Source organism: Dendrobates tinctorius, unplaced genomic scaffold (genome assembly GCF_039654945.1).
Source record: "Dendrobates tinctorius isolate UK_male_01 unplaced genomic scaffold, ASM3965494v1 ptg000003l, whole genome shotgun sequence".
Classification (NCBI taxonomy): Eukaryota; Metazoa; Chordata; class Amphibia; order Anura; family Dendrobatidae; genus Dendrobates; species Dendrobates tinctorius.
The window spans coordinates 86,914,987-86,940,939 of record NW_027361671.1 but is presented as its reverse complement, the minus strand read 5'-3'; the positions used below and the strand labels follow the sequence as shown (position 1 = coordinate 86,940,939).

Genomic DNA, 25,953 nt, shown 5'->3' with positions numbered 1-25,953 from the left:
GGATAATGTACATTTGGTGTTTCCTGAAGCAACAGAAGAGTCTAAGGCTGAGGCTAAGTGCACACGTACCAGAACTCTCACGGAAATTACCGCGAGAATTCCGGAATTCCATTCCGCGGGAAAATCGCATTTTAAATTCCCGCGATTTTCCCGCGGAAAAACTAGCATTTTGCAAGCGTAATTAGCTTGCAAAATGCTAGCGTTTTTCCAAGCGTTTTCCAAGCGATCTGTAGCATCGCTTGGAGAACTGATTGACAGGTTGGTCACACTCGTCAAACACAGTGTTTGACGAGTGTGACCAACTTTTTACTACTGAGTCCGCCTATGCAGCATCAGTAGTAAAAGATAGAATGTAAAAAAAAATAAAAAATAGTGTTATTCTCACCTTCCGACGTCCCACGCATCCGTTCCCAGTAATCCTTTGCGAAAATGCCCGCGATGACGTCCGTTCTTGCGGGATCGCGATGTCTCGCGGTCATTTGCGATGAAGTCGCGTGAATGACCACGAGACTTCGCGATCCCGCGAGAACGGACGCCATCGCGGCATTTTCGCAAAGGCTTACTGGGACCGGGAGCGTGGAGAGAGGCGGGAAGACTGCGCGGGACGCCGGAAGGTAAGAATAACAATATTTTTTATTTTAAATTCTATTTTTTACAGGGATATGGTACCCAAAGCCCGGAGGACAGTCTCCTCTCCTCCGGACCGTGGGTACCATCCGCAATTGTTCTGCTTACTTTCCGCATGGTGTGCACAACCACATGCGGGAAGTAAGCGGAACAATGCATTCCTATGGGTGCGGGATCGCCGCGATTCCGCAAATTAATGAGCATGCTGCGTTTTTTACCGCAAAGCGATTCCGCCGCGGTAAAAACCGCAGCATTAGCACAGCATTGCAGAATCCCATAGGAATGCATGGGATGCTTATTTTTCGCGTTTTCGCGGCAAAATCGCGCGGTTAAAACCGCCGCGGAAACACGAAAAAAACGCCACGTGTGAACTCAGCCTGAGTGCACACGTTGCAGAAAATTTCTGCTCAAAAACATGAATCCCTTCCCAGAAACCGCACCTATTTTTCTGCGGCGTTTTTTGCGCGGTTTTGATGCGTTTTTTTCCGCAGCGGCTTCTAAAAGCATGGGAGAAGCCTAAACCGTGGAAAAATCCGCAAAATTAATGTGCATGCTGTGTTTTTTACCGCGATGCGTTTTTTTCGCGGTAAAAAACGCATCAATGTGCACAAAAAGTGCAAAATGCATAGAAATGACTGTGCAGCTTATTTTTAGCGGTTTTATAGTGAAAACCGCGGTAAAAACCGCTAAAAAAACGCTGTGTGTGAACACAGCCTAAAAATGCCCCAGTGACAAATATGAAAATGGCAAGATTTCTATTTTGATGATGGTTTTCCTTTAAGATGTGTCAAGTCAACCTAAATGCCTTAATTAGCGTCATTCTAAATATTTTTTTTTCTCTCATGGCTGCTAGTCTAAAATACACAATAAATGTGGTTTTAATAACCTACTCTTCTTTCTTTACAAGTACTCATAAGAAGAAAATCCAGGTTGAACAGAAATCAAGCGATGCAGATTTATTTTTGGTTATACTGGCAAAGATTTATTATAAAGAGTTTACATTACATCTTAAAGAGAGGCTGTCACGTTGTACATACAGTCCAATCTGTGGACAGCATGGTATAAAGAAAAAGAACCTGAGCAGAATGATATATAGGTTTGTTGGAAAAGATTCATAATATCTTGAATTTTATTAACTGAAATTCCTGGTGTTTACATGCATATGAGTCCAGAGGGTGGTCCTACTCATTTATTAATAGTTGTCAATCACTCGATAGCCCCACTCACTGGACACATACGCAAAGAAAACATTATGTCCAGTCTGTTGTGTGATTTGTGTGCAATGCAAGTCACTCACTTTTGAATTGGAGTTCTCTTCAAGTTGCACGGTCCCTATTCCAGATATCATCACACACTGACAGAGTCCGAGTCCATTTTTAACGACTCAACTTTATTCAACAGGTTCAGTTCAGTCACAGACACCTCACAGAAATTCTCACTGATCAGTTCCTTCCCACTGTGCTGTCCCTTGCTGCTCCTTTTTCCTTGTACCCATGTGACTTCCAACCCTAATGGCTTGATCCCTTGGTCTTGAACTAGTTTCTGAAACAACCTCACCAAACTCCATCCAGCTCTCTAACTAGGAAGTGTCCCAACTACACTTACTCTTGCCCTTCCCAATTTGGAAATCCCCTATTTCCTTAACCAGTTCTATCCTAAACTTATCTAATTTCTAATTTTTTATCTATGTTTGACGAGTGTGACCAACCTGTCAGTTTTCCAAGCGATGCTACAGATCGCTTGGAAAACACTAGTATTCTGCTAGCTATTTTTGCTTGCAAAACACTATTTTTTTGCGGGAAATACACGGGAATTATGCTTGCAGATTTCTGGCGGATTTTTCGCGGCAGGGAATTGAGGAATTGCCACAGAAATTTCGGCGGGAATTCCAGACGTGTGCACATAGCCTGAATGTGCACAGTTGTTATATTCCAAGAGAGCAGTTAACTCTTAACATACCAGTCAGATCTCTCAGCCAATTGATATCTACGCAGCAGTTAACAGCTTTCCTCCCTCTCAGCTCCTGACCAAGATGGTGTTATCAATCCTGTAGAATCGTATCCCCAGTGTTCAGCATCACAGCTCTCACTGTCCTAAGCCCTGCGCTTACTCATATGCCCTGTGATCTCTACATGTAAATATAGTGATGTGAAGAGCGTCAGCTTAAGCTGAGTCATTTTTCTTTAGAGAGTGGACCCTCCTGACCGTGGCACCCAACCTCCTAGGGCTAGCTGACCTAGTGAAGAGCCACCCCCTATACAGGGAGTGTCAGGGGCAAGACCAAGGGGGTGAGCCACCACGGCAGCTGGACCAGATGGCCGGCTCAATGAAATAAGACAAGGCGAGACTAGACGTAGGTTCAAGGAAACTTCATTAAGAGACACTTCAGGGTACAACAGGTGCAAAATGTAAACACGCAGGATACATATAGCAAGGTGCGTGCAGGAACATGCCAAGTTCCCAGGCATGGTACGTGCAAGAGGCACGATGACGTCGGACTCAGGACAGCAAGCAACGATCAACCGGGACATCAGATTCTGTAGCTCCGATGGCGATCGGCAGGATCTGGGCATCCGGTAAGCAAACCAGGGTTCCATGCAAGGAGACAAGACAAAGTTAGAGACAAGATGTGTGTCAAGGAACACGCCAGGGTCCAAGATAGAGTACGGTGGCATCGGAATCCGAACTGCTGGCATCGACAGACAGGATCCAGGAATCAGACTGCAGAAGTCAGCTTGGGACATCAGGACACAGACATCTGGGTCCGGACCTCTGGCAGCGGTCAGCAGGTTACGGAATCCGGCAGGCAAGACAGGTTCCAGGACGGAGGCCTGCACGTGTAGAGAGACGCCAAGGAGAGGTACAGGGACGGTGGCCTGTGCGTGTAGAGAGACACGCCAGGGAGAGGTACAGGTACAGTGGCCTGCGTGTGTAGAGAGACACGCCAGGGAGAGGTACAGGTATGGTGGCCTGCGCATGTAGAGAGACACGCCAGGGGCAGGTACAGGGACGGTGACCTGCAAGTGTAGAGAGACACGCCAGGGAGAGGTTCAAAGCGGAGGCCTGGACATGTAGAGCGACACGCCAGGGACAGGCAAGGGCCTGTGAGTGCAAGAGAGCACGAAGGCACCGTGCAGAGGCAGCGTGAAGTGCAAGGAAACACAGAGAGCACAGCTGGGGCACTGGCTAGCTGGACGGGCTGCAGCACTAACAGACGGGCAAGACTCCAGCGAACCCGTCTGAGGCATAGCAGGCGACACAGCTGTCACTGACCGACGAGCACGGCTGCAGGACAGGCAGGCAGGCGCGGCTAGGGCGGGCACGGCTGAGGCATGAACAGGAGGCTAGGAAGGCCAGGCGCATGCAAAGAGCACACGAAAGAATAAAGCAAGGCGAAGCGAGAAACAAGGCAAGAGCAAGGCAGAGTACGGAACACGGAGCGGAACATAGGCAGAAACACGGAGACAGATCAGAGCAGGAACAGGGCTAGCAGCGGAGCATAGGCCGAAGCCCAGAGCCGGGCCAAGGTAGAGCCTTGGGACTAGCCAGAAAGTGTGCTAGAGAGCACCAGAGGTCAGAGCGAGAACAGAGCTAGCAGCAGAGCGTAGGCCGAAGCCTAGAGCCGGGCCAAGGCAGAGCCTTGGAACTAGCCAGAGAATGTGCTAGGGAGCACCATAGATCGGAGACTTGGAATGGTGCGTGAGCCAGGGGGCACAACAGGGCACCATAGGTCAGAGAGGAGGAAGAACAGGCGAAGACAGAACAGAGGAGAGAACACAAGGCTGAGCATAGAGAAGGCAAGACATGGCAGAAACAGGCAAGGTAGAGAACACCGGAAGGACAACAAGTCCAAGCAGGACAAGGACGAAACATGGCACAACAGACAAACATAAGACAAGGCACGGGACAAGAGACGGAGTACAAGCACAGAGCGTGTGCAGAGACGCACGACAGGGCAAAGTGCAGGGGCACAGAATAGAGGGAGCGACCCAGCAGACCAAGCAGCCATGCAGGGAAGCAACACAATACTTAGGCCAAGACCATAGGGAGGGGCGGTCTGATATAGGGCATTAGCACCTCCACTTTCGGGTCAGGACCAGTTGAGAACTTCCGGTTCAGCTCCTCAGGATAACAGAGAGCAGTCACATGATCAGGATTCCAGGCATGCAGAGAGGATTGCCGAACCAGACAGTGCTGGATCCTAGGAAAGGTCACATGATCAGGGGTCTTCAGACATGCAGGGAAGATCACAGGCGGCAGAGCAGAAACGCAGGCATCTTGCAGCCCAACAGTCACAAGGTAAGTGTGCACACTGCTCCAGGGATCACACATGATAGCAGACATGATATGCACGTGCACATCGCTCCAGGGGTTCTTGAGGCAAAAGAGACATGGCGGACATGACAGACATAGCGAGCATGACAAGTGATAACCTGTAGACTCCAGAACAAACCACTTATAGTTGAATGCACTATAACAGAACTTGTGCTGAGCTTTATAGTTCTTGCCGCACCAGAAACAAGGAACTATGGAGACTTCTGAGTTGTGAGTTGCTCAAGAGACAACTTAAGAATACCCCTTTAAGGATTTCTACATAATGGCTGTATATTGACCGCTATTTGCCAAAGTCAGAGATTCCCAGAGAAAGCAAGCTACTTTGCGGTTTCAGTTTATTGAACTGAGATGCTCCTATACAAGAAATGTCACTTCTTTTAAAGGGAACCTTTTAAGAAACTCACTCCATTCAGCATTAAATACTGACAGGCTCTCCAATTACACAAGTGTTGTGGCATTTCAAGGAAAACCTAGTCGGGATCAAGAAGTCATGCTGAGCGGCTCCCCTCCAGCTACTCCTCACCCAGGTCATCTTGATCGGCAGGTCTCGCCCTATACACAGACAGGAAGGGGAAGACCTGTCCATCAAGCTGAGAAGGGTGGCATGAATCTACTGGTAGGATTCCTTAAATACAGTGTAACAAGAAGCCATGGTTACCGAATAGCTCACCAATTATGAGGAACAGAAATCTACTCTAAAATGATTGAAGTCCTGCGAAGGTGACGCAATTATCTGTTAACTGCAGCGTAAAATGTGGGGTCACATACAGTACCAAAATCATTTCTCATCTCGGCTGCAAAGATAAAATCTGGATCATATTAGACACAGAAACTCTGGAGGTTCCAGATTAATATTACACAATATAAGTTCTTTGATTATGATGCTGCTCGTCATGAATGCTTTGTATTTACACGCATATTGAGATAAGGACATAAAACTTTTATTTGATCTTGTTCATTTGAAAGCACCATTCACCATCTGACCTTGGGTACCATTAACCATTTGCATCCTTGCAGTTGGTTTTATTAATGTGAGTGATGATGATAGTAATTCCATGCCCATCTGTCTGTGATTAGCCCAGACACTCATGCATAGATTGCAGTATAAATGAGTTATGGCATCCTATTAAAAATATCCTTCTTTAGCTTCATGGCAGGCAGCTGTGTGGAATTATCAACATGGGAAACCTCCTGACATCCCTTCTGTTAAAACCTATCGCTATACACTGGACATAGCAAATAGATTCACATTATGCCTAAAACAGTATTTCTTTATACAGTATTTTTTACTTTTGTAGAAAATCTACACAACTTAAGTGCAGCTGATATTTTAACATTGAGGACAAGAAACAGATTACAAATAATCAGTCATTTTACATATAATTGTAGCTTCATTGTTTTATTCAATTGATTTTGCACTATCACCCCATCCTCATCTACAGTTTTTATTAAAAAGTTAAATTTGTGTTAACTAGAATTAGATGCGGCTGGACTGGAAAGAGATACAGAGCATTGGAGACCAACTACTGCGCATGTCTCCTATGCTGAGATGCACTTGCGTACCAACCTCCTGAAGCAGATTCGGCCGGACCGGAAGTGTATACTTAGTGCGGCCGGGATGGAATAAAAGTGAGGATATATGCATTCCACTGACCGGAACATAGGTGGGGAGGCCTGAACAAAGAAAAAGGAAAGGTGATAAGGGAATTGTCATGATCCATGCGGGATCAGGACAGATAAAAGCACAGGTAACCTTTTTTTATCTCAAGCTGTGCTTAGAGATGTTTTTGCCCCGGTGGCCATTAGGATTATTGCACTGTGGTGTCTTTTGTTCTAAATTTGCCTCCCCGGTGGTAGTTAGCGTCATTGCACTCTGTTTCTTTCGTTTAGTGCACATGATTGTAACGCAGGTGTGATTGCTGGCTCTGCTATAAAAGAGTCACAGGTGTTGCAATCAGCGTTGGTGATAGTATTCATTTCCAACCATCCCTGGTGGAGGAAGGAGCTGGAAAGAGCTCCTTGCAGCATGGTCTGAGTTCTGGTGTGGAAGGAGTCAGAGGGTGTTAGCCTGGATGGTCTGGAGCAGGGAACTCCGGGAGTGGACCCTCTGGACTGTGGCACCGAGGGACCCCAGGCGAGCTGCCAGGTGGAACCGACCCCTATACAGGGACCGTTAGGAGCAGGCCCAGGGGTTCAAGTACCATGGTAGCCGGTACCGAGAGGGGCGGCTCAGGATGGACTGGAGTAAGACTGAGATTGGAGTAAAGAATGACAGAACAAGACTGGAACCAGGAGGCCGGAATGAAGTGAGACAGAAAACTGGAACGAAAAGGAATGACAGGAGTAGGAACACTGGAGACAGGACTGGAGTAGGACGGCAGGAACACTGAAGGCAGGACTGGAGTAGGACGGCAGGAACACTGGAGGCTGGACTGGAGCAGGATGGCAGGAGCACTGGAGGCAGGACTGGAGTAGGACGGCAGGGACACTGGAGACAGGACTAGAGTAGGACAGCAGGAACACTGGAGACATGACTGGAGTAGGCTGGCAGGAACACTGGAGACAGGACTGGAGTAGGACGGCAGGAACACTGGAGACAGGACTGGAGTAGGACAATTCCGAAAAGAGGGAAGAATAGGAAGCATTTAAGGAAACCAGGATGGATGAACACAGAACTTAAGCACATGCTAAAAAGGAAGAAAAAAATGTTTATAAAATGGAAAGAGGGAGGCATATCTAAAGAAGAATATAATGCTGTCTGCAGAACCTGCAGGGCACAAATCAGATTAGCTAAAGCTGAAAATGAATTGAGGCTTGCAAGAGATGTCAAAAACAATAATAAAGGATTTTGGGGATATGTCAAAAGTAAAAGAAAAGTCAAAGATGCTATAGGATTTTTACAGGATGAAAATGATGAAATGGTAAGACAGGATGTTGAGAAGGCTGAACTTTTAAATTCCTATTTTGCATCTGTTTTCTCTCAGGAAATGTAACATCAACTGTTATTCACTGTCCTATTAAGGGAATAGAAGAATCCAGGATATCTATAAACAGAAAGATAGTGATGAAACACTTAGCTAACCTAAATGAATTCAAGTCTCCAGGTCCAGATGAATTACACCCCAGAATACTGAAGGAGATAGCAGAAGAAATTTTTGAACCCCTCTCCATAATCTTTGAAAATTCTTGGAGAACAGGAGAAGTGCCAGAAGACTGGAGAAGAGCAAATGTTGTTCCTATCTTCAAAAAGGGGAAGAAGGTGGACCCAGGGAACTATAGACCGGTGAGTCTGACTTCTATACCAGGAAAGATCTTTGAACAAATTATTAAACAACATGTATGTCAATACCTGGATAAGAATGAAGTGATTAAACAGAGTCAGCATGGGTTTGTAACTAATAAGTCATGTCAGACTAACTTAATTTCCTTCTATGACGGTATCACTGATTGGGTGGATCAAGGAAATGCTGTAGATATAGTATATCTTGACTTCAGCAAAGCATTTGACAAAGTCTCTCATACAATCCTTATTGAAAAAATGACTAAGTATGGAATGGACAAGGCAACTGTTAGGTGGATTCATAACTGGCTTATTGATCAGACCCAAAGAGTGGTCATAAATGGCTGCACATCCAGTTGGAAGAATGTCTCAAATGGGGTACCACAGGGCTCTGTCCTGGGCCCTGTATTGTTCAACATCTTTATCAACGATTTAGGTGAAGGAATTGAGGGTAAACTGATTAAATTTGCTGATGACACAAAGCTAGGAGGGATAGCTAATACTAGAGAAGAGAGAGAGAGGATTCAAAAAGATTTAAATAAACTGGAGAAGTGGGCAGCAACTAACAGAATGGTTTTTAACAGGGAGAAATGCAAAGTACTACATCTGGGCAATAAAAATGAAAAAAGCATATATAGAATGGGAGGAATAGGGCTAAGTGACAGCACATGTGAAAAAGACTTGGGTATACTAATAGATCACAGACTGAATATGAGTCAACAGTGTGATGCAGCAGCAAAAAAGGCAAATGCAATTCTAGGATGTATTAACAGAAGCATACAGTCTAGATCACGTGAAGTCATTATTTCCCTCTACTCCTCTTTGGTCAGACCTCATCTGGAATATTGTGTCCAGTTTTGGGCACCACATTTTAAAAAAGACATCAACAAACTGGAGCAAGTTCAGAAAAGAGCGACCAGAATGGTGACCGGTCTGAAAACCCTGTCTTATGAGGAAAGGTTGCAGGATTTGGGAATGTTTAGTTTGCAAAAGAGAAGACTGAGAGGAGACTTAATAGCTGTCTACAAATATCTAAAGGGCTGTCACATTGTAGAAGGATCAACTTTATTCTCATTTGCACAAGGAAAGACTAGAAGCAATGGGATGAAACTGAATGGGAGGAGACACAGATTAGATATTAGAAAAAACTTTTTGACAGAGTGATCAATGAGTGGAACAGGCTGCCACGAGAAGTGGTGAGTTCTCCTTCAATGGAAGTCTTCAAACAGAGGCTGGACAGACATCTGACTGGGATGATTTAGCGAATCCTGCTTTGAGCAGGGGGTTGAACCAGATGGCCCAGGAGGTCCCTTCCAACTCTACGATTCTATGATTCTATGATTCTAGGACGGCAGGAACACTGGAGAAAGCACTGTGGAAGAGAACAAGGAACACGGGTAGCAGGACTGAGAAGCTGCTGCAGGGAGCAGCCGAGAACGGAACTGCAGGAGCAGAGGGCACACGATAAAGCAAGGCCAGAGTGCTAGGAAACACAATGATCAGGCGCCTCCCTCAGGGGGAAGCGGCTTGATATGGCCCTGTCTGGTCAGCCATTGGTCCAAAGGTGCTTCCGGGTCAGGGCACAGCCGGAGCATAAGAAGCAGGAAGGAGGCGCGGCCGCAGCCTATGGCGCATGCGCATAGCATGCAGGGAAGGCATCGGTCGCGAGCCCATCTCAGATGAGTGCCGCAGCCGTCGGGTGGAGAGAGGCTGCGGCGTGGGAGCGGAGGCTGACTGTGGTGTGGGAGCGGAGGCCAAGTGAGTATGGCGGAGCGGTGTAACAGAGGGGATTTCCTTGCAGCTCTGACAGAGCTTGGTGGCAGCATTTCAGGAGGAGAGCTGCATTCTGGTGGTGGACTCTGTTGCCGGGAGCAAGTGCACAGAGTAAAGCTAAGTGGTGTTCCCCTGCTTGTGTTTTCCCTTCGTGTGTATTAGTGCAGCGGTGGGGCCAGTGCCTGCCCCACCCAGCTCCCTAGCAAGGGATAGGTGCAGGGTGTGCCAGGGCGACAGGTATCCTGAGCGGCGCCAGGTGCGGAACCGGCATGGGGAACGTTAGGAGCGTTAGGGACACTGACTCAGGGGAGTGCAGGAGGTCTCCACGTCCCCTTTCCCTATCGCAGGGCCCACCATTGTAACTGTTGTCCCTCCCCCTTGCCTTGTTTACAGCTACCCGGCCTGCGGGCCATGTCACACAGTACAGCTTCACGGGCCGCGTCGTGTTGTTTCAGTTACCGGCCTGCGGGTCGCGTCACACAGGACGGGTCCACGTGACATTATCACCAACTTACATCTTTTTTATTCTGCTGAGCCATGGACCCAGTTCAGCCCTTTGCCCAAATCCTGCAGACCCTTACTAATGAGATTAGGGGGCTGCGCGGAGGGTTGGTGTGGCAGCTGCGGCTGGTGGTGGGCTCTGGGGGCTTGGTTCAGGAACAGGCTCAGCCAGAACCCAAGATATCCCTCCCTGACAGATTTTATGGAGGGAGAGATCAATTCTTGGTATTCCAGCAAGCCTGTAAATTGTATTTCAGGCTGTGCCCTCGTTCATCAGGGAGTGAAGAGCAATGGGTGGGAATCATTATGTCCCTTCTTAAAGGGAATCCCCAATCCTGGGCCTTCTCCCTACCAGACGATTCTCCATCAGTAGAGTCCGTGGACAAGTTTTTTGCGGCTTTGGCGCTTGTGTATGGGGATCCTGATGGCGTCGCCCTGGCAGAATCTCGGATCCGTAGGTGTAAACAGGGAGCCCGGGTTGCTGAGGAGTACTGCTCAGAGTTTAGGAGATGGGCCACTAACAGTGGAATGACCCTGCACTTAGGAGTCAATTTGTGCAGGGTTTGTATCCCAAGTTGCAGAATACTCTGGTGCAGTGCGCCGCCCCCAGGTCGCTGGAGGCTGCCATGTCCCTTGCCATCCAGGTGGATAGACGCCTCAGGGAAAGACATATACAAAAAGTGCCCCCTGATGTCCTCTCTAGGGAGGAGGACCCACCAGTGCGGACGGAGGAACCCAGACAGCCCGGTGTTGTTGAGACAAAAAAGGGGGTGTCTGTGGCTCGTCGTGGTGGGGGGTATGCTTTTCCTGTGGGAAGCCTGGCCATTTTATGAGAGCCTGCCCAGATCATGCCAAGTCCCCAGACGAGCCTATGCAAGTAGGAGGAGCTAGTTTGTGTACAGAGCTGCCTACAGTTCGGGGAGTGGTGTCGGCATGTTTTTACTGTGGGCAGACTGGTCATGTCCTGAAGGCCTGCCCATTGCGCGCCAAATTATCTGTGCCATCTGAGAAGCCGCATTCCCCTGGTCGCTTGGAGGGAGGCGACCAGGGAGAATACATTTCCTCCATTTTGCCCTCCCAAGGTACTATGTCAGCAGAGGTGTTGGCTGGCGGCGTACCGGAGGTGATAGATTGGCGGGCGAGGGAACTGTCTAGGAACTACTGTCTCTGCTGCCTCTCCTCAACGGACCCCTTCCTCTCCGGTGAGAGCAGCAGATGTGCTGCAGGAGAGTAGGGGCAAGTCTCAACCCTCGCCATTGGCCAACCCTGGGAGGCGCAGACCTCGTGGTGGAAGGGGTTGGAGGGTGGTGTACCCCTTGGTGAAGTGCGGGGGTGTGAGTGTGGTGACACAGGGGGACGCATCTGTTGTTAATCCCAGAAAGAGTTCTCCAAATGGTGACAAACAAACGAGTGGCAATAAACGTTCAGGTCCGGACCTGTGTGTGAACGAGCGTGTATGGGTGGCTACCAAAAAACATCCAGTGGAAGTGTGTTGTGGAGTGTTACCAGCTCATACCAAACATACACATGCACAACTCGTTCCCCTGGTCGGCGCTTCGGAGATGTGTGATGCATCCTGAACAAACGTTGCCAATACCAGCAGGCTCGTTTGTCATCAACCTGACGTGCTGATAGTTGCTGGGGTGAACTCTGGGTCTGGGCGTCCCCGCTGTAGGTGGTTCCCTGATGGGGAGCGGTCTTGAGGGTCCAGAGGCCCCTCATTAAGGGGAGGTTACTGTCATGATCCATGTGGGATCAGGACAGATAAAAGCACAGGTAACCTTTTTTTCTCAAGCTGTGCTTAGAGATGTTTTTGCCCCCAGTGGCCATTAGGATTATTGCACTGTGGTGTCTTTTGTTCTAAATTTGCCCCCCGGTGGTGGTGAGCGTCATTGCACTCTGTTTCTTTCGTTTAGTGCACATGATTGTAATGCAGGTGTGATTGCTGGCTCTGCTATAAAAGAGTCACAGGTGTTGCAATCAGCGTTGGTGATAATATTCATTTCCAACCATCCCTGATGGAGGAAGGAGCTGGAGAGAGCTCCTTGCAGCACAGTCTGAGCCCTGGTGTGGAAGGAGTCAGCGGGGATTTCCTTGCAGCTCTGACAGAGCTTGGTGGCAGCATTTCAGGAGGATAGCTGCATTCTGGTGGTGGACTTTGTTGCCGGGAGCAAGTGCACAGAGTAAAGCTAAGTGGTGTTCCCCTGTTTGTGTTTTCCCTTCATGTGTATTAGTGCAGTGGTGGGGCCAGTGCCTGCGCCACCCAGCTCCCTAGCAAGGGATAGGTGCAGGGTGTGCCAGGGCGACAGGTATCCTGAGCGGCGCCCGGTGCGGAACCAGCATAGGGAACGTTAGGAGCGTTAGGGACACTGACTCAGGGGAGTGCAGGAGGTCTCCACGTACCCTTTTCCTATCGCAGGGCCCACCGTTGTAACTGTTGTCCCTCCCCCTTGTCTTGTTGTTTACAGTTACCGGCCTGCGGGCCGTGTCACACAGGACAGCTTCACGTGCCGCGTCGTGTTGTTTCAGTTACCGGCCTGCGGGTCACGTCACACAGGATGAGTCCACGTGACAGGAATCATGTGGTTGGGATGTCCCATCCTTCGCTAATATGGACTAACAGACTGGTGGAGGTAATTACGGTAGCCTCACTACAAATTGAGTCATTCTCAGCACACCCATACCCTTCTCTTTTGCTTTTATGGCACATTCCTGTTCATGTTCCCCTGATGAGCCCCGATAACAGGAGGGGGCGAAATGCGTAGGGACAAGGGACATCAATATTTGAGGTTATTTCAACCAGATAAGTGATCTCTTATGATCCATTTTTTTTGCATCTTGAAAAAAATGAACTGTCTATGATCTCTAAAGAAATCTTGTTTTTTCTGTAAATCACACCTCCAATCTGCATATGAAAGGTGCTGTGTATACAGTGGTGGTATTTTACTGTTTACATTGAACACTTATGCACTTTATTATACACCTGACTTTGCTTTAGCTGTGAAGGTAACCATTTTTATACAGAGGTTGTCTACAGCTATATTGACCTCATGTTGAAAGACCTTCAAGCATTAGAGATCTTCTAGACACAACATAGTGAGACCATAGATATTAAGTTCTATTGTGTGCATGTTGGGAATTGTTGGCATGGGTTTAGCAGTAGGGGGTTGCAAGGACCTTAAAAGATAGCCGACGTTGAGTGGGGACGCCACATTGAACTCTAGGGTGCCAACATTCGCTGTTAGGTAGGTGATCAGTTTATTAGTGTATCATTAGGGTCAGTGTTAGGATTGTTACACCACACTGTCCAAATATCCTACCTAACTCCCTGGCAACATTCCCCTATTCTAAACACCCGGGAGGTGCTACTTGTATTTTTCTAGAGTTTTTTTTCAGAATTTTTTAATCCTATCATATTAAAAGTTAAATTTTAAGGGTGTTGTTTTTCTTTTTGGTTTATGCTACTATACATTTAACCCTGATTTCCCTTTCACCCGGTTTTTATATCCCACTGATTTAGTTCCCCATAATTATTTGAGGGCTTAATCTCTTAATTCGGCCTCACTGGTTATCCAGCATATCTGACTTTGGGTCAGAATTAAAACTGCTACAACATATTAAATGATCTATAAGTCATTCAGATATTGAGCTGATATAGCCAAATATAATAATATCCTGGATTATTAGAGGCATATCATGTTATGCCAATATGCTTACCTCAAGCAGAATTGATATCCAACCCTTGGAGATGGGGAATAGATACATTTTTGGTGGATGATGGCACAGTCTCCGCAGCCTGTACTTGCGTGATATGTGACACGGCTACTACATAGCTGGCACAGCTTTATTAGAGATAAAACATTACCTGTAGCCCTATTATCATAGCTGGCATGTTTCTATCAGAACAATAGGATTGCGAATACAATTAAAGGGGAGCGGGTCACATGCCCTTCCAGTCCAAAGCGATGGTGCATCAAGGAGAATAAGGATCTGCGCCTAGGCGAACCATGTCACGGAGTGACGTGATTAGAAGGATGTCAGTGCGCAAACACAGCTGCGCGGACCACGTCACAGAGTCACGCATTTAGAAAGTTGGCAGGGTGTATGTGCGTCAGCACGGTCCACGTCATTGGGTGACAAGACTAGAAGGAGGTCGAGATGCATGTGTTGCTGATCTTTGGGCCTCTAGCTATGGCACCAGGCACCTGCTTTTGTCATGCGCATTTTCAGAGTGAAGACATAGGAGACAATGTGCCTGATTTTTGTTATTTGCTCCTCCTATCTTCATTATGCTAGTCATTTCTGGGGGGGTATTTAAATGGTTAGTAACACTTCACACACAGACAAGCAGGCTGCAACCCATTACAGATGTCAGTTGGACACTTTCTGTTCCATGAGCCTCCTGAGGAACTTTATGATGGAGGAGAAACGAGATGAGGCAGATTGCATGGCAGAGGCTGCACATAAGTTATATAGTCTTATGCTGTGCTATGTATATTTTTCTTTTAGAATTTATGCCTTTTTTCATTGCATTTGGTTAGTTGTTTGGTTCACTAGTTTTGAGCCTATGAAATCAAGACTTATATCTGATTCCCCCCATGACCTTCATGTCCTATGAATTGTCATTTATACTTTACCTGTTATTGTCTCGTTTACCATGAAGGGTGCATTATCTTGTGTATCCAGGTGAATGTTATCTGTTTGTTTTGCAGTATTTATGGCAATATAGTCAATGTAAGCTGCCTGTTTTTTAAGCTGCAGTCTCTATAGCATCTGTTTTTGTACCTTGTGACATCATTGTCTTTATGATTTTTCTATCTATATTTTAGTTTGAGTTAGTGGGAGTCGTTGGTGAGAGGGGGCACCACTTTGCGTCCAAGTTAGGATGCCATCCTCCACAGCAAGGCAGGGACATCAATTAGGGACCTAATAGGGTAACTTAGTCCTTTATACCTACGTGCTCATTTGGGCAATAAACTCCTTGTCTACCAATATTTATTAATTGTTGCGGCACTACATGTAGAGACTGTTTATTTTGATAGAAGCTGAAACAAATCTACATTATCTTCCGTGCCATAGCTTGAAATTTATGAGATTTGATGCAAGGTATGTGGAATTTGATTTAGAATTATATGTTACTCTCTCACCCGTGTGAGATTTAATTCCTACTATGTGGAATTTGAATTAGATTTATTTTTGACCTATACCCGTGGTATACCTTGTTGAGTGTATTAAATCCTTTCTTTTTCCATGTGAGCAAAATATTAAAGCTTGTCTGGCCGTATACGGCACTGACGTAAAAAATGAGTACCCGTAGACCAAGGATTAACAGACACTACCAGGATCAGCCGCCTGTGAGCAGGGGTGCTACACTGCATCCAAGCGAGGGTGCCAAACTCTACAGGTAGGAAGGGACACTATTTAGGCAATCACTAGGTTGAGATATCATTTTATAATTCCATACCCGTCTTTGAACATATAACTATATTACTTACCTAAATTGTTATTGCTTGTACTTGTCCTTTCTGATCTTTTGACTATTTTAATGATATGATTTAATAAATGGTTTATTTTAATGGGTATTTTTCTTGATAAGGCTAGTTTCACACTAGCGTTTAAACGACGCGCGCACGGCGCCGCTAAGCCACGCCCCCTGCCGGCTCCCTGCCCGCCCCTTCCTGTTATCGCCTCCTCCGAGCGCAGAGGGCTGCATGCGTTATGCGCACCCTATCTTTAGCATAGGGTGCGCAGGCCGTGCGCAACTATGAATATAGCGTGCGCTGCGCATTTTTGAATGTGCGCCGTGCACGCCAAAATGCAACATGCTGCGTTCGGCGCGCACAGCGCACCTCCAAAAATGCGCAGCGCACGCTATATTCATAGTTGCGCACGGCCTGCGCACCCTATGCTAAAGATAGGGTGCGCATAACGCATGCAGCCCTCTGCGCTCGGAGGAGGCGATAACAGGAAGGGGCGGGCAGGGAGCCAGCAGGGGGCGTGGCTTAGCGGCGCCATGCGCGCGTCGTTTAAACGCTAGTGTGAAACTAGCCTTAGCCATACATTACATGCATTGTACTAAGCATTGCACCATGATAGTAGCAGTATGCGTGTAACTGCTGCGGCCATTCATTTTTATCACACTTGCAGATATTTTTACATTTTTTTTAGAAGTTGGATAACCTCCTAAACTTGGCAATCTTCGCATTTTGTGTTTAATTTAAGAAGGGTTGCACATAAAATTTTGTCCATGAATTAACCATCACAAATGATGACAGTCGTCAAGACTCCCAAAAATTACATTAAACAAGTTGGACGTCTTCAGCCATATTTTTAGGATATTGATTGACACCTGTTTATAAGACGGATGCACATTGTTCTAAATGAGCATTGAATTAATATAAATTCAGAGTCTTACATTTCTATAAAATGATGTGTGTACACTTGTGTGTCTAGATTTAAGATATGGTACGTTTACTGATGATGACCATCAACAATAGCTGCATATCAATTATCCACCGATATGTATCATTTAGTCTTTAAAACATATCGATCAATCATAGATGCATATCTATCATTTATATGCAGGACCATCAGCAACAGATGTATGACAAATATATTATAAATGTATCTATAATATGGCTGATGGTCAAACATGTCAACCAATGTTCATTCTGCAGTTTGTAACGGGTTGATTTAGTAACTAACATTAACAATATGCAGTACTGTGAAAAACCTTTTCAAGTCTGTGTAGGCAGCGTAATTCAACTACCTTACAAAAGGCTTGAGCTATAAAGAACCAAGATTTTGTATGGGCCATAACCTGCCATTTCTATTATATTCCTGATCAATGAATGTTTTGAACAAGTACCAGCAGTATGTATCTTGCATTAAGCTTTAAGTTATGGAAAATATCAATTTTCTGACCATGTTATTACTGCTAAATACTGACTACACAGTGATTTGGCTCCAGTCCAGAGCTTTTTTCCTAATATATACACAAAATATGTTGCTTTTTTTCATGCGATGAGATGCTCTGCGTATCGTGGTCTGTGTATTATGAAAGGTTTCATCTTCTGAAGTGTCTGAAGAAGCCTCCTTAAAGAAAATATCTTTATTATCTGAAAAACAGTATAAGACCAATAAAGTCAACTTTTCAGGTCGAAAGCAATATATAACACCTCTAACCGCAATCCATAAGTCAGTGCCTATTATCGAAAAATCAATCTTATGAATTGATGCCAAGCAAGTCCAAAAAGATAATTATTACTTTATATCTTTTATCTTTTGGATATGTTCTTTTAATGATTTCTCTAATATCGAATTAAAGAGAACCTGTCGCCACATTTTTATGTCTAAATCTAATGTCTACAGTGGGAAAAAAGGTATTTAGTCAGCCACCAATTGAGCAAGTTCTCCCACTTAAAAAGATGAGAGAGGCCTGTAATTGACACCATAGGGAGACCACAACTATGAGAGTCAAAATGAGAAAACAAATCCAGAAAATCGCCTTGTCTGATTTAGCAAGATTTATTTTTCAAATTATGGTAGAAAATAGGTATTTGACCATTAAAAAAAAGTTCATCTCAACATTTTGTTATATATCCTTGTTGGCAAAGACAGAGCTCAAACATTTTCTGTAAGTCTTCACAAGTTTGGCACACACTGGTGGTGGTATGTTGGCCCATTCCTCCATGAAGATCTCCCGCTAAAGTTCTAAATTAATTCAGAAAGGTGATTCTTCCAGCGAAAGACCTCGACAAACATCTAGGAAAGCAGGAATCACTCAATGACCTGATCTCTTGTGTCTCCCAGTTCATTACAGGATTGTGTTAATTAACCATGGCAGGACTAACACTAACTTTGCAAGTAGAGAAGGAAAAATCATGAATGAAATGGATTCAGTATGTAACACTTCAACTTTCATACATACATTCTTGACCTTCATAGTAACGTGACTTTATGAAAGAGGAGAGTTATCAATTGCTGAAACTTGAATGGGAAGGTTAAGAGTAGAGCAACCATAACAACAAAAAATGTATGATTAATTCGTTTCAAGGCAGAACCTGAATCCATGAATGCAGAAGTAAATATAAAAACGGACTTAGTCTGCAGGGACACCTGTAAGAAGAACCCGGATGTCCGATCAAGCGACAATCTCAGACTCTGGGAACCTGCATAGTCACATTTTAAAGTTTCTTTCTTTCTCTTTCTTTCTTATTGTCTCTTCAGAGAGGAAAAGGACTAGAACTTTAGTGCCACCTATAGGAAGCAGCAATCCTAGAAGTCAATATTGACCCTTTAGGGTATGTGCACACATTGCAGATTGCTGTGCGGAATTTTCTGTGCGGAATCTGCATCTCTTGGCAGAATCCGCAGGTCAAAAGCCACGCGTTTTTATTGCGGATTTTGTGCGGATTTGGCAAGCGTTTTTACACCTGTGGATTTCTATAATGGAATGGGTGCAAAAACGCTGCGGAATATACACAAAGAATTGACATGCTGTAGAAATGGAACCACTACAGATTCCGCGTGGAAATTTCCGCAGCATGTGCACAGCCAATTTTTTGTTCACATAGGTTATCATTGTACTGTAAATCACATGCAGATCCGCAACAAATCCACAACATGTGCACATACCCTTAAGGAGCCTTGTCACATGACTTAGGATAAAAGCCAACACGAGAATCTCAATTTGCAGACACTGTGTTTCGGGGTACTGACCCTCATCAGTGTAAAGTGGGAGATCTGGTTTGGCTGTGATTGGTTGCTATGAGCAAGTTTTCCCACTTGACAACACCTCAGCAGACACTAACATGGTGGGAGAAATCGAGCATCCCTGGGAACATCCCTTCGCGGGCAGGGTCCTCTCCTCCTGTACCAGTTATGACTTGTATTGTTTAACATTATTGTACTTGTTTTTATTATGTATACCCCTCCTTACATGTAAAGCGCCATGGAATAAATAGCGCTATAACAATAAATAATAATAACATAAGCTCCTAGCCACTGTCTGCCCCCACAGAAAGGAGCAGCGAGCACATGACAGAAATGAATCCCCCCTCCCGTGCCTATATACCCATCACACATCCTCCATACCAAACCATCAAAGTGTGAAAAAACGGATCCATTGCAGATTTGCAAAAAACTGATGCACCGGATCTGGTTTTTGAACAGATCTGTCGCAGCAGCCAGTGTATGAAATTTAAAGGAACAGAACTCTGGAAAAGGGGAGAGAGAGACCCCAGGGATTCTTAAAGGGATCTCTGGTATGGAAGTCAGGGCAAATCCATCCAGCGCTTTGGTTCTGACCCCAGGCCTCTCTTAAAGGGATCCCCGGTATGGAAGTCAGGGCAATTGCCTTCAAATGCTGTGGTACTGACCCCAGGCTCTCTTAAAGGGATCTCCTGTATGGAAGATAGGGCAAATCCCTCAGCGCTCTGACTCTGACCCCAGAGTTCTATTAAAGGGATCATTGGTATGCAAGTAAGGGCAAATCCACTTAGCGCTCTGGTTCTGATCCCAGGCTCTCTTAAAGGGATCCCCGGTATGAAAGTTGGGGCAAATTCACTCAGCGCTCTGGTTCTGACCCAAGGCCCCTCTTAAAGGGATCCCCGGTATGGAAGTGAGGGCATATCCACTCTGCGCTTTGGTACTGACCCCAGGCCTCTCTTAAAGGGATCCCCGGTATGGAAGTTAGGACCGTTCCACTTAGCGCTCTGGTTCTGACCGCAGACTGACGGGATGATGTGGGATATTAGGGGTAGTAGTCCAGTGGCTCTGGCTGATGGGATGATGTGGGATATTAGGGGGAGTAGTCTGATGACTCTGGCTGACGGGATGATGTGGGATAATAGGGGTAATAGTCCGGTGGCTCTGGCTGACGGGATGATGTGGGATATTAGGGGTAGAAGTCCGGTGGTTCTGGCTGACATTATGATGTGGGATATTGCTCTGGCGGACGGGATGATGTGGGATATTATGGGTAGTAGTCCGGCGGCTGTGACGAGATGGTGTGGGATATTAGTGGCAGTTGTCCGGTGGCTCTGGCTGATGGGATGATGCGGGATATTAAGGGTATCAATTAGCAAGGGTATAACCACCAATGTCAAATTTATCCAAATAGCAAATTGGTATATATTGAATTATAACGTAACTTTTAAGTAACCATTAAAAACTTGAAAAGTGCCAATAAGGTGCAAAAAGTGCTTGTGCAAAGTGCATAAAATCACAAACCGTACTGTACCGCCTCAATGTCCTATACATATGGACAAAAAATGATAAAGGCGCAATCGTATCTTATTGCACCTTTATTTAAATTCAGGTGTTACAACTGTATAGACACAACTGAAAAAAATCAAAATTTCTTGATGCAAGACCTATTGTATTACTGCAACCAAACTACAGCATTAGGTCTCCAGTGGCGGCAAATATGTCTTTCATACATGCAGAGCAAACTTTCTATTAATCAACATGTTTTGACATAAATTCATATGCGCTACTTAGTTAGACAGTATAATTTGCATATCATTCATAGAACACAGTGTGTCGGAGTATGGGTACTGTCACACTTAGCGATGCACCAGCGATCCCGACCAGCGATATGACGCTGTCAGGATCGCTGGTGCTTCGCTAAGTGGTCGCTAGTGAGCTGCCACACAGGCAGATCTCACTAGCGACATCGCTGGGGACGGGGGTCGCTACTTACCTGTCACACCAGGCGATCCTGCGTCCTCCCGCCCGGCTCCACGCGTCGCTCGTCGTCACAGCAGGAAGCGCCGCAGGATGCTGACGACAAGAAACAGTCCAACCTGTTCTCGCGCGATCAGCGATAACCAGCGGGGGAGCGGGTTGTAGGTAAGTATCACACACACAGCGATATCGCTAGCAATATCGCTATAACGTCACAAGTTATAGCGATATTGCTAGCGATATCTCTTAGTGTGACATACCCTTATATGTTTCCTCCACAGAACACTGCAGTACTATTGTTCTCATGATAAACTTTAAAGCAAATCCACTGTACTTATCTTATCTCCTTATGGTACGCTCATAATGGAAGGAATACCAGGTTCAGCATATTTTCATGCCTACAGAAGTAACCTTATTCCCTGCATTTGTCATCCAATGTGTTTCATCTTCTTTGAGAATCATCAGGGGTGTCCTTCCATTTTGAGCGAACCATAAGGAGATAAGATAAGTACAGTGGATTTGCTTTAAAGTTTATCATGAGAACAATAGTACTGCAGTGCCTACATTTGTACAGCCCCATACAAGAAATACATGGAGATATGTGCCACAACAGTAGCTTAGCGATGAATCACTTCATATTGATCATGTTGAGGCACAGAGGACTAACAGACAAGGAAGATAGTGTATATAATAATTCCAAAGCTACATATGGATCGTACTCCCTCACAGATGTGCCTGACGTGCGTTTCGCCGTTGCTCTCTCAGAGGGGCAAATTTGTTCTGCTTGGTATCTAGATGGGTTGTTTAGTTTAAAAACACCTTTAGAAAAATGTTATTAAAAAGTATATCTATGAATCCAGGTTTAGATTGTTTACAAATGGTCAATAGGGGTTATGAATTATCATCCATCCAACTATGCAGCACCAACAGTTTTACTGAACTAAACTTAAAATCAGACTTACAAAAAAAATCAACAAAAGGTACAGTAAACTCATGTAGCGTATGTTATTCATTGAGGGAGGACTCCCCCCGTCTTCAACCTCAATGAAGAGGGGGCAGGGGAAAGGTTTCCCTTATCGAGACATGTTTATATACAGTAAATATTAGTCTGCTGTATTCCTATTTAGACTTTATTAGCTAATATTGTTGTGCTTTTAAGCAGAGCAGCATATTCAAGTGGTAGACACTACCCAAGAATCCTCCAAATTCCTAAATGTACCGTGACATTAAATGTAAATTTTTATAGTAAATTACTAATGTACACATATATTTACTACATATATTACTATATATATAAATATATATATATTTCTCTGTGTCTGTGTATGTGTTTGTATATATATATATATATATATATATATATATATATATAGAGTTTAGAGTGATGCATTGTATGCATACTGTCGTCCTTCAGCCATGCTGGTTTTGCTCATTCTGCTTTCTATTTTTGCCAGAAACCCAGATGGTGACGTCAGTCCCTGGTGTTACATAGCAGAACATGAGGATGGCGTGTACTGGAAGTATTGTGACATTCCAACCTGTAGAAGTAAGACTGGAGGGATCTTCCTCTTAATCCTATTTTTGTATGAGATTTGGGAATTCTGCTGGGTTATTTATTTTATGTGCAGCACAAGTGTTATCCTAAACACCTATCTTGCTTATAACATAAGTAACATACTATTTAGTATTATATTACATCATTGTTGACATTTTTTCTTTTTTCAGCATTTGAAAAGTCAACAGAAAGTTTATAGTAAAAAGATTATGTCAGAGTAGATGTAGTATGCTATTAAAATTTCTTTGAAAACTTTAAACCCCCTTTACACTGCTGGTTTATTTGCTCCTAGGAATGCTTGTTTCTCCAAAATCTTGCAGTCTAAATAGGCTGATGGACAAGAAAAATGCTTGATCGTCGGGTGAAATGAACTTTTGTTCTATCACAGATCATTCAGAGAACACCTGAAGCCTCTGTAATCAAGATATTTAAAGGGGTTGTCCCAAGAACAAAGTTCATTTTAATCAATAGATCTTGGAATAATAATATTTTCCACAATTGGATGTGTTCCTGTGCTGAGATAAATGTGCCCCTTCTGTGTACTGTGTAATGGCTGTGTCTTATCGTACAGGATCATGGTCTGATCATACCACAGCTCCTGGGCAGGGGAGGAAGTAAAAAAGTATACAGACATTATATGAGGGGATCACAAATAGTTATTTCTTTGAGAAAAAAACATTTTTTAAAAACATGCAGGAAAATGCTTTTACCTCACAAAAAAGAATCAGCTGTGATCCCCTGCTGTGCTGTCTGTATACTCTTTTGCTTCCTCCCCTGCCTAGGAGCTGTGGTATGATCAGACCATGTTCCTGTACGGTCAGACACCACCATTACACTGTACACAGCAGGGGCACATTTATAAGATTATGTCAGCACAGGAACATTTAAAAAAAAAAAAACATCCAAATGTGGAAATTATTATTATTCCAAGATCTATTGATTAAAGTCAACTTTGACGTTAACTTTGTCCTTGGGAAAACCATTTTAAGTGACAGGTGATCAGCAAACATGCATTTGATTGGCAGTTGTTTATTGCCCTATGTCGTCCACGTATTTACAGACCTTTTGTGATTTGGATCTTTACAATCTATATTTGAGTCTTTTCCATTTGTGTATTTTACATTATAAGCAATTGACTCCTTTTATTTTGCCCCCAGTATAGCGTTTTGCATTTTTTAATAATTCATAAGTTGCAAAATACAGCTACATACAGTTTCAGCTTTTCAAATAAACAAAGTGGCAAAATTAACAAAGCCATACTTATCCTATAAGTTTTGTTCAAAATACCGATCTGTATCTCCAAAAGACTTCATGGAGTGCTCCTCAGACTATCATATTATTAATACTGCAGGATACTTTTCAGTTTGCCTATTAGGGTATGTTCACACTGAGTTTTTCAGAGCAGAATCTCTTCAACTTTCTATTCAAAATGTATAGCTTCTGAGCTCTTCATGCTTTTTGGATAGTTTTTATCTGAAAACTCAGCCAAAAAATTAGTGTGAACACGCCATTAGGTTAAAAATCAAATCCATAAAAGCATCTCACAACATATACATTTTGGATCAACCTTGATCCTCTCTCATAGCATTAAACTAAAACCACTTTTAGTATTTTTTTAATTAAGCGTTTTATTAAGTTTTTTATGTTGCACAAATGACAAAATACTTCTAGTATCTTTATGCCACACTATATCTGGTTAGGGTGATCCATGAGTGATGAATTAATCTTTCATGACAGGCAAGGTAGAGCAAGAACAGAAGCTGCAGACTATACAGTGGGTACGGAAAGTATTCAGACCCCTTTATTTAAAATTTTCACTCTTTGTTTCATTGCAGCCATTTGGAAAATTCAAAAAAAGTTCATTTTTTTTCTCATTAATGTACACTCTGCTCCCCATCTTGACTGAAAAAAACAGGAATGTAGAAATTTTTGCAACTTTATTAAAAAAGAAAAACTGAAATAACACATGGTCATAAGTATTCAAAAATGAACTTTTTTGAATTTACCAAATGGCTGCAATGAAACAAGCGTGAAACATTTAAAGGGGTCTGAATACTTTCCGTACCCACTGTAGCTATGCTACTCGTAGCAAGAGAAAGTCATTCTGGATTCTAACAAAGTTGTGATCTAGAGTCCGACTCCTTTGGGTCTACTGACTCTTTAGATGCTATTAAATTTTAAATGCACTATCCCATTTGTGGCACATTTTTTTGTGATACTCCTGAGAGTGATTGAGAAATTACCGGTTTCAGAAGTAGCAAAGATTCTCCTTGTGGAGAGCACCGTCAGGATAGGGAGACTTATAAGCCATGCAATGTTACCCTCTTAATTTAAATATACAAATAGAGGAAGAGGACTAGAACTTCAGTAATCCTAAAAGTCAATATTGAAGGTTAAACTTTATACCTTATGCCCGCTGTCAGAGGCCTCTCCCCAAGCCAATAGGTTCTCCCTCTTTGCAGTGATGAGGGGTAAACACCAAGAAGCATGTGTACTGTATGCTAATGGACTGCCTGTCTGGTTTGGCTTTTTATCCAGAGTTATGTGGCAACACTCTTTAATCCTTGATAATGACTTTTAGGATTGCTACTTACAATAAGTGGCATTAAAATTCTTACCTTCCTTTCTGAAGAGACTAATTCCAGATGTTAAAAATGGCGACAATTCTCTTTAAGACAGTTTTACAGTGTCCATTGAAACTTCATTTTCTGGCATTGATAGTATGTTAGAATTGGCATTTTTTAGCATATAATATTGACGTTTCTAGAACCATGTCAGAAAATATGTGCTCAGTTGAATAAAGATGACGGTCCAGAACAAAAACAATGTTTCACTGCCACTTGATCTTCCCTTGAGACCAACTTATTTGAGGTTAGCAAAACCATTGGCACAGCAGCACAATAATAAAACATGACTTTTTAGACTAGCTTTAAAATTATTGCAACTTTGGCTATTCAAATTGATGGATTTGAAGCCTTGACATTCTGCCTTTTGCCTCTCACTGCAAAATCTGTGTGAGTTTTTGTAAGCAAATACTATGACCTCTGTCAACTTATTTGCTCTATGATGGTGATAGGGTGGGACAAGGGATTAGAAAACACACCCTGTCTCAGAAATGAAGGGGAGATGTCATTTAGAATGAATTTCTACAAGAACAGAAGGATTTATGCCTATGGTTTAATAATGGTTAACA

General features: G+C 44.1%; 1 protein-coding gene across 1 annotated transcript in view; it reads left to right on the top strand.

Annotated features, from left to right (window-relative positions):
• KREMEN1 (kringle containing transmembrane protein 1) overlaps positions 1-25,953 on the top strand; it is a 254,774-nt gene that overhangs the window by 121,370 nt on the left and 107,451 nt on the right. The window contains exon 3 of the mRNA XM_073558918.1: positions 22,660-22,751. Coding sequence (XP_073415019.1) covers positions 22,660-22,751 — 92 coding nt within the window. The remainder of the gene's footprint in view (positions 1-22,659; positions 22,752-25,953) is intronic.